This window comes from Arctopsyche grandis, chromosome 3 (assembly GCF_051622035.1).
Source record: "Arctopsyche grandis isolate Sample6627 chromosome 3, ASM5162203v2, whole genome shotgun sequence".
Taxonomy (NCBI): Eukaryota; Metazoa; Arthropoda; class Insecta; order Trichoptera; family Hydropsychidae; genus Arctopsyche; species Arctopsyche grandis.
This window is the reverse complement of record NC_135357.1, coordinates 20,998,146-21,011,349: the sequence shown is the minus strand read 5'-3', so window position 1 is coordinate 21,011,349 and position 13,204 is coordinate 20,998,146. Positions and strand designations below refer to the sequence as shown.

At 35.9% G+C, this 13,204-nt stretch overlaps 2 protein-coding genes across 2 annotated transcripts; one reads left to right on the top strand and one right to left on the bottom strand.

Annotated features, from left to right (window-relative positions):
• Positions 1-5,770: 5,770 nt before the first annotated feature.
• Positions 5,771-6,212, bottom strand: SmD1 (small ribonucleoprotein particle protein SmD1). The gene has a single exon (XM_077427052.1). The coding sequence runs from the start codon at positions 6,155-6,157 to the stop codon at positions 5,771-5,773; it is 387 nt and encodes a 128-aa protein (XP_077283178.1). The 5' UTR covers positions 6,158-6,212.
• A 2,991-nt stretch (positions 6,213-9,203) lies between these two features.
• Positions 9,204-12,890, top strand: IntS14 (integrator complex subunit 14). Its single transcript, XM_077427174.1, has 10 exons — positions 9,204-9,520; positions 9,589-9,743; positions 9,828-9,942; positions 10,020-10,120; positions 10,229-10,427; positions 10,503-10,594; positions 11,360-11,455; positions 11,527-11,704; positions 11,883-12,049; positions 12,136-12,890. Exons 1-10 carry the CDS (start codon positions 9,337-9,339, stop codon positions 12,316-12,318), a joined length of 1,470 nt encoding a protein of 489 aa, XP_077283300.1. The 5' UTR covers positions 9,204-9,336; the 3' UTR covers positions 12,319-12,890.
• The last annotated feature ends 314 nt before the right edge of the window (positions 12,891-13,204 follow it).

Genomic DNA, 13,204 nt, shown 5'->3' with positions numbered 1-13,204 from the left:
AAAATTTGGTAAGCATCCCTCAACCAGAAGTGGCAGTTTACTCTTGTTTGATTTTTCTTCCACTATTTTTTTCGACCCCTTAAACATGTGTGCTCTTCACGAAACAATTGAAGTATAATTCTTGTATCAATGCGATAAAGATAAAAAAAATCAATAAATTTAATAAACCGGAAGTGGGATTTTTTCCTATTAGAAAGGTCAAAAATGTTGTGGCCACTACTCTGTCCACACCCCTGAACTTATTTAGCTGAAAAATTATATTTGTATTTTATATGTACTAACTTAGAGCTGATAAGACTTTGGTCAGAATTGATAAACCGGAAGTAGTATTTTTTTTTTAAACAATATTTCATTATTTTAATTTGAACTTTTAGATTATTTTAATCATCTTGATATTTATTGGGTAAATATCAAGACGATAATACTGATAGTGATTTTAAGTAATAAAAAAAATTTGAACAAAATCCGACAACCGGAGGTAGAACTTTTGTCTTGTGCAAGTTTCCATATATTGGCGCTCAATTTGTATCGAAAATGCTGTCATAGCTATTAGTATTTCATATTGCTGCCGGTATGTGTGGATGTGTCTGTACGGTTCAATATCGAATTTTGTTTTGTGACCTTCTTATATTCCTCAAATACATAGATAGTCATGGGTTGGTTACATCCGATTTTTTTCTTTAATGAACAAGATGTGATCCAGTGATAAAATTCCTTGTAATAAATTTGTGTACTTGATTTTTATAATAAAAACTTGTGCATTCGATATCTTCGCGCTAAAATCTATTACATATACATATATGTAAATAGTTTCAATTGTATGTACTTACATACATATGTATGTACATTATCAGCCAGTTCAGTTAGATAGATATCGAAAGAGAGAATTGGATTCGGAAAACGTAAAATGTAGGTTTCTTTTATACACATTTTATTTTATCCAACGTGTCAGAAGATAAATTGAATAAAGAACACACCTGAAACAGTACGTGGACTGGAAAATGCGATTACGTCACGGGCAATTCAATATAGTCACCCTCTGGGTGTTCGTCTCCAATTGTTGATTGGAATGACCCGTTCCCACAGATGCCGAAGTACTTCACATATTTTATTGACGAATGATATCTTCATTCACTAATGGTTTTTAAACGACCCGAACGACCCACTTGGCTGCCGACCACGTTTCCGCAAACGAACCAACGATGGACATTGTTCGAGATGAACTAATAAAACTATTACAACCCCAACACTGACTTTATTTTATTATTAAAAAAAAAGATTTATAGGTTGGGTCGACAACTAAATTATTACGGCACTGAAATAAAATATTTCATAAAATATAGTATTTCTCGAATACTGCCTACATATTTCCAAAATTATGTTTATAAATGATGCAGTTTGCTTTTTTTGCACACTGTGTTTTACCGAGGCCATCGCAATATCTCATATTAACTACATATAAATAAGAGGTATGTAAAAATGTGTGTGTGTTTCGCAAAATTTAATATACATATGTATAAAAAGCGTGCTTAATTTGCGGTAAAGAAAATCGGACAAAATCAATTGTTGTGTTTTAATTTGTCTCCGAAAACTGTGACGAAAATTCTCTTAGCAAAATGATTAAGCATTGTCATTTGTTTTTTCGCATAAAAATTAATTTAAAAAAAATTTTCATTTTTAAATAATTTAAAAGTATTTTTGCGTGGACGTGAAGAGGGGGCTTCCAGGATCGGAGAGAAAGAAAGAAGAAAGAAAGAAGATCGGAGAGGGTTGTAGAAGTCGCTTATTCGCCTGCTCTCGTCGGCGCTCCAGGTCGGAATGGTTTCCAGGCCGAGAGCTCCCCATATTTATACCCGTTGGGCGCAACACACATACATAGACATGTAATAAACTATTGGTCGATGAGTGGGGCGACCCCATTGGCCGTTACATACGGCATATTCATTCGGCGAGGACATTTTGGCGCGAACGAGAGATCAGGTGATTAGCGCTCGTAAGCCATTGGTCCACGAGCACCATCCACCTAATCTCTACGTTACAGTATCGTATTAAAAGGAGGGATAGTAAAAGGTTTATTAAATAGATTGAATATTTTTATTAGTATTTCACAACTGTAATTCGCATCAATAATCTCGACATTTTTGCGAGAAGGGCTACGGAGTGCAATATTTGAAGTCATCGATGGAATATTTGCAAGGCTGGGCGATGATAATGACGATGTAATATCGGAACAAGTAGGAAAGCTTTTCATCCAAACCCTAAAAACGTGTATGCAGCAGAATAGACTTGTCACTAGTGGTTAGCATACAATGCTTTGAACAAAGTGGTCACGGGTTCAAATCCCACTGGTTTCTGCTGGCCAGACCTTGGATTTGTGACTCCAGGTCGATTGTTTACTATCGGAATTTTTCTGATTTTTATTGAAACGTTTCCAACAAATTAGCAACCTTACCCATTTTCTCGCAAATCTCGAGTTTTCAGCAATCTCAGATTTCACTGAATTGTATAAGATGCTGCAAATTTACAAATTTAACCATAAATATCTTTGTGGATGTTTATTAATATGTATTTACTGAAGTCTATTGATATGTATTGTAGCATATGCTAAAAGGAGCCGCCGTTATAATTGGTTTTCGAGGTTTATCTACAGGTTTAAGTGCAATCGGCATTATCAGGCGGCTTAAGTGGTTTCGAGTGCAACAATGGAGACCCTCGGATTAGGCCAAGTAGCATCCCCGCTAGAGTTCTCAGAACCAACAGCGCGAGACCGTGGGACTGCATATCTGGCACGTGACTATAACCATAGGTAAACAAAGGTGTCGAGGAAGATGCACTGAGCGACCTGCCCTTTACAAACAGGTACTTAGGCCCAGGGGGTGCCCTGGGTGCCATAGCACCCACCTTGGACGATATATTATTCACTATTTTTACAAATATATTTTAGTTCCGAGTTAGAGTTCCATTGTTATTGCTAGACTCCAGACCCAAAGCGCGCCGTTTATTGTTCAATTTTTGTAAATGCTTTGTTAAAGGTTCGCCGAACCTTTTTTTAGCACTCTAGCTTTGTAAATAGAACCAAACCGCCCCAATTCCTGGAAAAAGCACGCTCATCCATAGTTTAGTTATTGCATACTGCAACAAGCCCTTTGCCTAGGCGCACACGATAAGAGTATCCTTCCTGCTAATTGCTATACAAATTCTCATAATTTATGGCTTTTAGCAAAAAAAAAGGTTTTTTTGAAATCTGTGCCGCTATTGCTATTGGTATATTTTACTTGGAAAACAACAAAAAACATTACACGTGTTACTTAGCTTTCTACAAAGTCTGACAAAAATTAATCTCTTCATAGCTAGTCTCGATACGACTTTGTAAGCAATCGGTCGAAAGTTGTAAACAGTTGTCGTATCAATTCAATATCGTTTGAATATTTGGTTTCCTATTTTTAAAAATTCTTTAATTTTCGTGTTAAAATCAGTTAATTTTTTTTTTTTTATTAAAAAAAAATTATTTAAAGTAATTTAATGATTCGTTTAGGGAACTTTCACTTATTTATAATATTTTTACAACGTTTCAATTGTTTCAACATCTCATTGAAGTATTTGAATTTGGATTAATCGAAGAATTAATATAGAATTTTAATTTTTACATTAGAAATTTTATTTTAGTTATTCGTAAAAAAATTTCGCCTGCGGCGCTTATTTTATATATTACAGCACTGATAACAGTTATCTAATTAAATAAATCGAAAAAAAATTTCCTCCACCAAAATGTCCTGACGGGGTATCGGGAAAATATGGCAACCCTAAATTAGGCCAATATCAATTCCAAAATGGCCCCAATCTCCACCATTTCCTGGATCCGCTAGTGCTTAGGCCATACCAAGGCAATCTGGACGGAGCACTGGCAGTGCATGGATCTCCTTAATCACCCAATAAATGTTGTGAAGCCACTTTGGCCTTTTATTTGGATTCTCCACCCACCCCTACGCAACAGTATTTTCAATTTCTAAAAATATATTACATGTACATACACATGTATATGTGTATGTAACTCCCTTTTTATTTATTATTGAACAAAATAAGTGAGTAAAACTGATATCATTATAATAAAACTAGTGGTTTTACCCGGCTTCGCTCGGTATTTAACATGACTAATCTAATAGTAAAAATTTTATTAAATTTATTTGAAGTTTTATTTTATATAAATTTATTTGAATACTCATGTTTTTTTTTATCAAATTGACTCTCACGAACAAACAAACATATAATCTTTCGAAATTATATGTATACCAGAATCCGAAGAGAAATCGAGTAGGGCTTCGCCCCCTGCCGCTGCGGACTTCAAATCCTTCGAATCGAAAAAAAATCGAATCGGCGCCAAGGAATCGAAAAAAAAAATAGTTGAAAAAAATTTTTAAATGTTGTTCCCACCCAACCAACATTACATATGTTACATACTTTGTATGTAACATACAACATATGTTACATACAAACGTATGTTATATATTACATATGTTACTTACATATGTTACATACAACCTTACAATGTTACATACAAAGTCTCTTTCGAAATTATATATTAGATAGATACAAGATTTACAACATATTAATCAACAATGTGTTGTACAATATTGAGTATGCAATTAGACAGTAATATATTTTAAACGCCGTGAAAGGCTCAGGTTCTTAGTATGTATTGGATTTGAATTACGCTGTAACAATGTACAATTATTTTATGTGAAATAAAATATGTGCAAACATATAATACATATGCATGTAGTTAAATGATGAAAATTATGAGACCAAATATAGTAATTTGCTAGAATTTCTTAAATGCAACTATGTATGTATATGATGAATAGAATTATTTGAATTATAATAAAAATGAGAGGTGATCTAATTGAAGTCTACAAAGTCATAAATAACCATTACAATTGTTTTATAATAAACTTTGTAACGTTTAACAATAACATTCATCGGAGAGGTCTTTCTTTCAGACTGTAAAAAGATATTTAATAAAAAATAATTAGAGAATCTTTCTTTTTAAATAATGGTTAGTTTGGTTTAGTCCATCTAATGAATTACTTACTTCTAGTAACATTAACTTATGAAAATAAACTTGATGATTTTCTTAAAATAAATGGGTTTTTGTCTTTTGTTTTTTCTCTTTACTTTATTTTCAGTTGTTAATATTTTTTGTTTTTTATTTTTATCATCTTATTTGATATTTGTATTTCTGTACTACTGTATTATTATTACTGTGTTAATGTATTATTAAACCCTTTGGGTCCATCAGCTTTGCTGCCTTTCCAAAGAAGTCTTAAAAAAATAAATAAATAAATAATACTCTTCATAGACCAAAAAATAATACAAAAAAAAAGAAGGATATTATATCCAGGATATATGTACATTCTTCAATCTTCATAGAACGATATAATATCCTGCAAATATGTAGTCAATTGATAGAAAAAAAGAGCAAAAAAGTCAGTACAAGATGGCCGACTCGTTTGATTCATTTGATGCATTTCAAAATTTGAAATAGTGATTCATATCGAGTAGTAATATTTGGAATGGGAAAATATATTTCATTGCGTTATGAATAATAGTTGCACAAACGATACTGAAACATTCAAACGGTTAGAAACGTCAATGCGAGTACATAATATAATAATATAATTAAGAATAAGAAGAAGTGTCAATATTTAAAAGAATATATTTGTAATTATAATTAAAATTAGAGTTACATGTATGGGTAGAGAGTGAAAGTAATCTATCTGCGAGTGTGGGGCCGGTGGGGCCTGGCGGTGGGGCGAGGGGCGCGCGCCCCGCGGCCGGCGCGGCCGCGGCCACGAGCGGGGCGCGCGGGGGCGCGGGGGGCGTCGCGCTTGTTCTTGCGGGGGCGCGGGCCGGCGTCCTGCAGCAGCACCTCCAGCAGCAGCGAGTCGGGCAGAATGAAGTAGCGCACGTTGTTGCCGCGCACCGACAGCGACTCGAGGTGCAGCGGCTCGCGGCGCGGCGCCGTCAGCCGCACGCCCTTCAGGTGGGTGTTCATGGCCACGTCTACGCCCGCCACCGTTCCGTGCACCTGCGCCCCGTTCTTCAGCTCCACAGTCACCGTCTCGTGACTCAGCTTCATCAGGAACCGCACCAACTTCATCTCTACAACGGACTCTCTCGAATCTCTCGCCTTTGACAGCCGAGCGCGTACTCGAACGAACGCCGATCTAACCTCAACCGCGCCGCGCCGCGCCGCGCCGGTTGCTCTTAACGATTTCGCTCGCGGCCATGCCCTTCGAAGCTTTATTTATCGATAAGAATATTCAACTCATTGTTTTTACTTGTTCTTCTTGCACCATATACCAAATAACAATGATGAAGCTTGAGATTATTAAAGTTTGATTCAAATTATTGTTATTTATTCTCCAGTAAAAGTCACAACTCACAAGCTGTAGGCACTACAAAATTAGTTCACGGGCTACATATGCCTAGAGATGTACCGGCGGGACAAAACCCGCTTTAAGGTCTGTTCATACCTATCCAGCACGAACCGTATCCTGCAGGTGTCATGCAAGTGAGGATAGTATTCTTTGGTACATTATATGGACGTATTCATGCTCCATTCGCGCATGCGCATTTGCCCATTCAAGGTCTGTTCATACCTAGTCAGCGCGTACCGACTTCAGCAGGTATCCGGCCGTACGAAAAGTATTATTTGGTACATTTTGTATGGGTATATTCATACCAGCCGTCACGTTTACGCCACGGCAGGCTTACAGCAGTACCCGACATTTCCGACCTTACAGCAACATCCGTCAACGTATCGTATCCGTTTTTTTGGCCATCGTGGAAATATACACGCGAATTACGTGCCATGAGTCTGCCGCTTTGCTGTTTTGGACCAATTATCGATAGTGACAGTTGACAGCTGTTCAATCTTTCGACATGGTTTTGGCGCAAATATTTAAAAAAAAATTTAAGTTTTTACGGAAATATTTAAAAAAAATTTGTCCATCATCCACAAGCTCCTTATACAGTGTCCAAAACTCTCCTTCGGTTTTTCTATTTTTTAACATGGGATGCACATCAAAACACCTCCGTGCTTTTTTATTGCCTTCTTGAGCTTCTTCTTTCAACAACAACCCGATTATACATAATTTTTCGTTCGATAAACGTCGAAACATTTTTGCTGACTTGTATTCTGACGCGTAGCTACGAATGCACGTGTATGCATTCATATTGCAAGTACTCGACAATACGACGTAAGCAATATTGCGCCGTATCGTTATGGTCTCTAATGTATAAGTAAGCCGATTTTGCCTTGCACTCGGCCAAATTGCTGTAAACGTGACGTGACCGCGACGTGTAGGTAGATATGAATATACATGTAATAAAATAACATATTTGAGACGGAGTCGTGCAGTGCTGTTAATTATGAACAGACCTTCATGCGCGTCCATATAGAATGTACCAAAGAATACTATCCGCACTTGCATGACACCTGCAGGATACGGGTCGTGCTTGATAGGTATGAACAGACCTTTATTCTCGGGAATAAACCGGGTTTTTTCCCGGGGAAAATTGAAAAAAATGTATATCAATCAGATTTACAAATCGACACATTTTTATATACTCGCATTGAGTCAATGCTATTGACAAATTCAACACTTGAATGAATATAATCGTTTTCATGTAGTGGCGGTACTGTAAATTTCCAGTTTGTGTTTGAGTCGGATGCTTAACGTAAATAACCTATTAATTATTATCGCTTGTTCGAAATACGCGGTTTACAAATGGCAACTACGACGGTTTCGGAATTTGGAATATTGGATATAAAGAGTTTTCATCCAAGATAACAAATTATTTTCAATATCATTTGGTTTCGTTCGTTCAATAATATAATTCTGTGGCGACCCCATAGAAGAAGGTGGCAACACCGGTCGCCATGGTTACGGCAGTGGAGCTGTCATTCGACCATTCGGCCCTAACTCGTGGGGGAGGAACTACCCTGTTCCCCCGAGACCCACAATTCTATTATTTATTCATATTTTCATCCCACTAGAAAATGGAACGACCAAAATCAACAGTTTGGAATCACTTTAAAAAAATTCAACAAGAATCCGAAACAAGTAAAAAGTTTGCAGCTATATGTAGATATTGTGAAGCAAAATATAGCTTTCCAAATGCTACAAAAATGACAAATCATATATCTACGTGCGCTTAATATCAAGAAAATAGAAAAAAAATCACTTAGTTGCGACATCACTTTTAATGGAAACCGATATTATTGTCTTATATAGATGCAATAGATCAGCCCACTACTTCTCAATCTTCATGCCTTGCATCTACTGCACGTTTACCTAGCATAAGACAAATAGAATAATATTTTGACAATATTACTGGTTCTGAATGTCATCAACTTGTTAAAGCATTTGCTAAAGCAATATATGCATCAAATTTTCATTTATCTATTGTTGAAATATAAATACATCAAATTTTCAATGTTAAAGTGGATTTTGTATTATATTAAATGTATTGTATGAATAAATTTTAAATAAATATTATATTTGACATCCAAATAATTTTATAAAAACTTTTATGTTTAAATTAATGTGACCTTTCATTAATTATTACATATGTACTAAAATATGTTGTATTATTTTGGTCAATCTCAATTAACACGTTTAACCCGGCGTGTACCACCGGTGGCCACGCGGATAGTGCTATAGCAGACTATAATTTTACGGTTCTACTCCATTGAGCACCCCAACATTAAAATTCCTATAAAATTCTAAAGATTTAGGGACAACTCATTATATAAAGTGATTTAATGCCGTGACGCGTAATTGGGTGCCGATACGCATGACAGTGCCGCCACATGGGCAAATGTATGAAATCATGCGCCGGGCTGAATGTGTTAAAAAAATACAGTTTTATGTAAAAAAAATTCCCATTTTTTCCCATCTCTACATATGCCACACCGGGTAATTGTATTATTCGTCACATTGCGGTGGTCACAAAAACAATTTTCGCTATTAAAATCGCGAATACGCAATATTTGGCACTCAAGTTCTTGTTAGTATGATGGACTTTTCGGCTGCCAGATGTTCCGTTATAGAGATTTTAATGACTTTGTGACCAGTAATCACCGAACGGCCACACCGATCTATACGCAAATTTTTCACGCTTGCAACACTCGTTGCTTTCTACCACTGTTGTCATTTGCAGTGTTCAGGTTAAGTGTGCGGGTCGGCGATTCTCTGTCGATTTACTATCGCAACACTCAATGTGCTTTGGATTCGAGTTGAACTTCAAACCTTAACTAATCCATTACTGAAAATGCCGATCGTAATACTGCTCGACGTTTCGTTATCCATGACGAGACCGGTGACCCAAGACAATGGTAGAAATACCACCAGAACTTCCCTATCAATCAACGGCATCATCACGCTTTTGGATCATTTGGCGGCTCATTCCAGACTAGAATTTGTCGCTTTAATCGTATTTTCGTCTCTGTACGAAGGTCATCATTCTCATATTGGTATTTGATTAATGATCCAATCGACGTACTAACTTCATTATTGTTTACAGTCGTATGCAGTTTCACTCGTGAGTACGATGCGATCAAACAAAAATTACGACTGCTGGAAGATTTTGATAAGACATGCCTCGAGGGAGCCATCAAAGGAGCATATCACTTAGTCTTATCGGAATGGGGGCATCAAACACACACTCATATTATAATGGTAGGTATCGATGAAAAATATCTACCGTCGAAATTGATTCTTAGGTACTTCAGACCTAATATTATATTCATATTTAAATTAAAGGTGACGGATGGATGTGCCGGTACGACAACATCTACTTCACTATTGCCCGCAGCATTTCCATGCACCCTTCATACAGTGTGTATTGCATCGCCTAATGAGCCATCTCTTATAACATGTGATTATTTTCTACACAAGCTTATTTTAAAAGTTAGCCGAATGAAACAATATAATATACTATAATAATTGTTTCAGCTACGCCTATTTATCGGAAATTAATCGAAAGGGTGGGTGGTGCGAGTGGAGCACCTCCAGGCACATTATACATTCCAGAACAATCATTAAACACGTCTACGGTAAAAATCTACTAATAGTCGGCTATTTTTCACATACAATTTTATTATGTTTATTATTTACGAAGGTTTATTATTTACATATATAATTTTGTCTAATTTTTTCACTAGGTAAATGCAATGTTTCGTCGACTTTGTAACGAACAGTTTGCTGCGTGGCGTGGAGTTATCCGATGCGGAGCATTAGAATCTCGTATAACTTTAGCTCCGTCACCCCTTCCCCATATGTATGTTACCGATTTCGATTCAGTAAGACTCACCATGACTAATACCCTCGAAATATGCGGTTTCGTGGCAATGCAAGATATTGGTATTGTTTTCTACTCATAAAATATATCAAATTAACTTTTACAACAAAAATACATAACAAACCTAACTTATTTAGGATCACCAATGGCACTCAGTCGTCATCTAGTTCTTCCCCTCGCGCCCGCTACTTCACCACAGGCTCCAAAAACCCCAACACCCAATTCTAAGGTATTGATCTTGTTTTTTAGTGAAAACTTCTTTACGCACAGTAGAATAAATTGGATTTACACAGCTGAATATATTACGAAACCCACTCTTGTTCCATTAACCGTTTTCCTGCGGCCGTCTTCTATGGAAGCTTTGGGCGACAAGTCTGTAGCGCGGCTGTCTTCCATAGAATTTCTGAACTTTGCACGGGATTTTGAGGCTTATATGCGCCTATTCCAACTGTTTAAGGTTCAAAATTGGTTGAATATATTACTGAGAGTTGAATGCCATCTATTCAATTTGCTTAAAATGAATATATACCAGTCAAAATTAGTTTTTTGTGGAACCATAATGAAACCTCGTTTATGTGACGTCACGTCTTTATACAATTGAGAAAATACGTCTCAATCGTATGAAGAATGATTATTTGACAATTAAGCCAAAACTACGAGATATATTATGTATTTTATTGTTTAAAACAATACTTTGTGTTAATTACTATATCTGGTTACTTAAGTAAATATTAAAATCTGTATTTAAGGTCGAAAACTCGATTGCCAAATTCGCGAAAAAGGTGCCGCGTACAGGGCTTGTTCGCTATATTTATTGCCGCGGGCAAAGGGTTAAGTTGTGGGACAGCTCTCTTCTTATTCCTCCCCCCTCCTTGAGAATTACCTTACAAACTCAACCTATTCCTTACTTGATGTTTATATACGTTTTGCGTAAGGAAGTTTCGCTTCTGTATTTTAATCCAAAATATAAGATTTTATTTCTTAAATATTTTAGAGTGATTCATCTGAACCTCCTAATACACCAGAAGAAGACCTTTGTGACAATGGTAAAATCGCAAATTTCTGTGTATTGCTCCACGGCTCATTAAAGGTTAGTCATCTTAATTAGGTAAATTTGTTCTTCTTTATTACATAATGTTTTAATTGATATTTTATATCCAGGTCGAAAATATGGCAGGCTTGGTGCAACTTGGAGATGACTGGTATGGATTTGTACATTCGTGGGCAGATTCCAAAAAAAAATCCAATCTAATGCTAAGTGTACTACCACCAGGCGACGATGCTGTGCCATGGCTTGGCCCACTGTCTCAACTCGGACTGGTAGATCCAGCAGAAATTGGTACATATATATCTACTGTATTAGTAAAAAATATACAATTTGACTCTCATTACGTGATTGTTGGTATAAATAACAAATTTTAACTTTTTTTAATCTTGTAATTTAGTATTAAAAAATTTGGATATTGAATATCACAATAATAATCATCAATGGATGTCGATTATTTCATTAATTGCAGGTGAAGCATTTCCAGTGAGAGTAACCGAAAGAAGAAGTTACTCCATTGCTGGTGGTGGAACTGGCGCTGGCGTTGCTTGGGTTCATCCAGCTGGTTTACAGACTGACCTTCATAAATTATTGAGACATGCTCGAAAATTGCCAGAAAAAACACACCATTTCTATAAAGTATGTTTTTTTTTTTCAATATAAAAATACATATATTAAAACAAGTGCGTATTATATGTATTTTAAAATTTAAATATATTTTCTAGGAAGTAAACCGAGTCCGTAGAGCAGCATTGGCGTTGGGTTGGGTGGAAGCTCTCGAAGCAGCTGCAAGTGTTTTGGAACGGGAAGCCACAGTTCTTCCACCGGCAGCCTCGGTGCCATTATCTCTAGCTGCACACCACCTTCGGAATACCACAGATCCCAAAATACAATTACCACTAACCTAATTCTTTATCCAATCTTCTATTTTGAAACCTTCCTATTTTGGCAGTGGCACCAATAATTTTAAGTTTAAGTTAAAAATTTCCCTAACAAATGTTTCAGAATGTTCTCTACACCAACATATTTGGAACCTCTTAACAAAATATTGAGATAGAAATAATAATAACGCATTTAATATGTCTGTATCCAAAAAATCAAACCGGTTTTCATAATGTTTAAACAGTATCTTTATTAGTTTTATAATACAAGATACCTGCATCAACATACATGAAGATGTACAAAGCATTCGCCTTAGGAAAGTAGTTTTTGTCCCTTCTTTCGAATTCATATATGCAGTACTTAGTAATAATGCATTCAAACAGATCACTTTTGGGCGAATGATCTGTATATTCAATGTTAACACTAATACAATATATCTTTGTATCCACCTATATGTACATACATATGTATATTTAATGGATAATCGGATTCGATTATTAAAAATGAGTTTTCACGTTATATAATGTAATTGTATTTTCTGAATATTTTACATAAACTTGCTAGTTCTAATAACAATATGTAATATTAAAATTATTATAATAAAAAATATAAATTAATGATAATGAGTTTTAACTGGTCAAAATTATGATTTTTCTTTAACCTTAGACAAAATTGGTACACGTAGCAGAGCGCCCTTACTATCGCTTCTGATCTGCTTTAGAATACAGTCGAGAGTTTGAATATTTGTCAACAGCTCTTCTTGTTCGCTAATATTAAATGCAAGAAGAGTGACCGGTGTTTTCTCCAGCAAAACTCTAGTTGTTGAATCCAAGACTCTTTCTCTTCCTGGAGTAATTTTTCTTCGCATTTCATTATTTAGTATTGCAATCTCTCTATTGGCCCTTTTCTTAT

Coding starts and splice junctions, on each gene's coding strand:
- SmD1 (XM_077427052.1), bottom strand. CDS start 6,157: ATGAAGTTGGTGCGGTTCCTGATGAAGCTGAGTCACGAGACGGTGACT.
- IntS14 (XM_077427174.1), top strand. CDS start 9,337: ATGCCGATCGTAATACTGCTCGACGTTTCGTTATCCATGACGAGACCG. Junction 9,521..9,588: donor ATTTTCGTCTCTGTACGAAG/GTCATCATTCTC, acceptor TATTGTTTACAG/TCGTATGCAGTTTCACTCGT. Junction 9,744..9,827: donor CACACACTCATATTATAATG/GTAGGTATCGAT, acceptor TTTAAATTAAAG/GTGACGGATGGATGTGCCGG.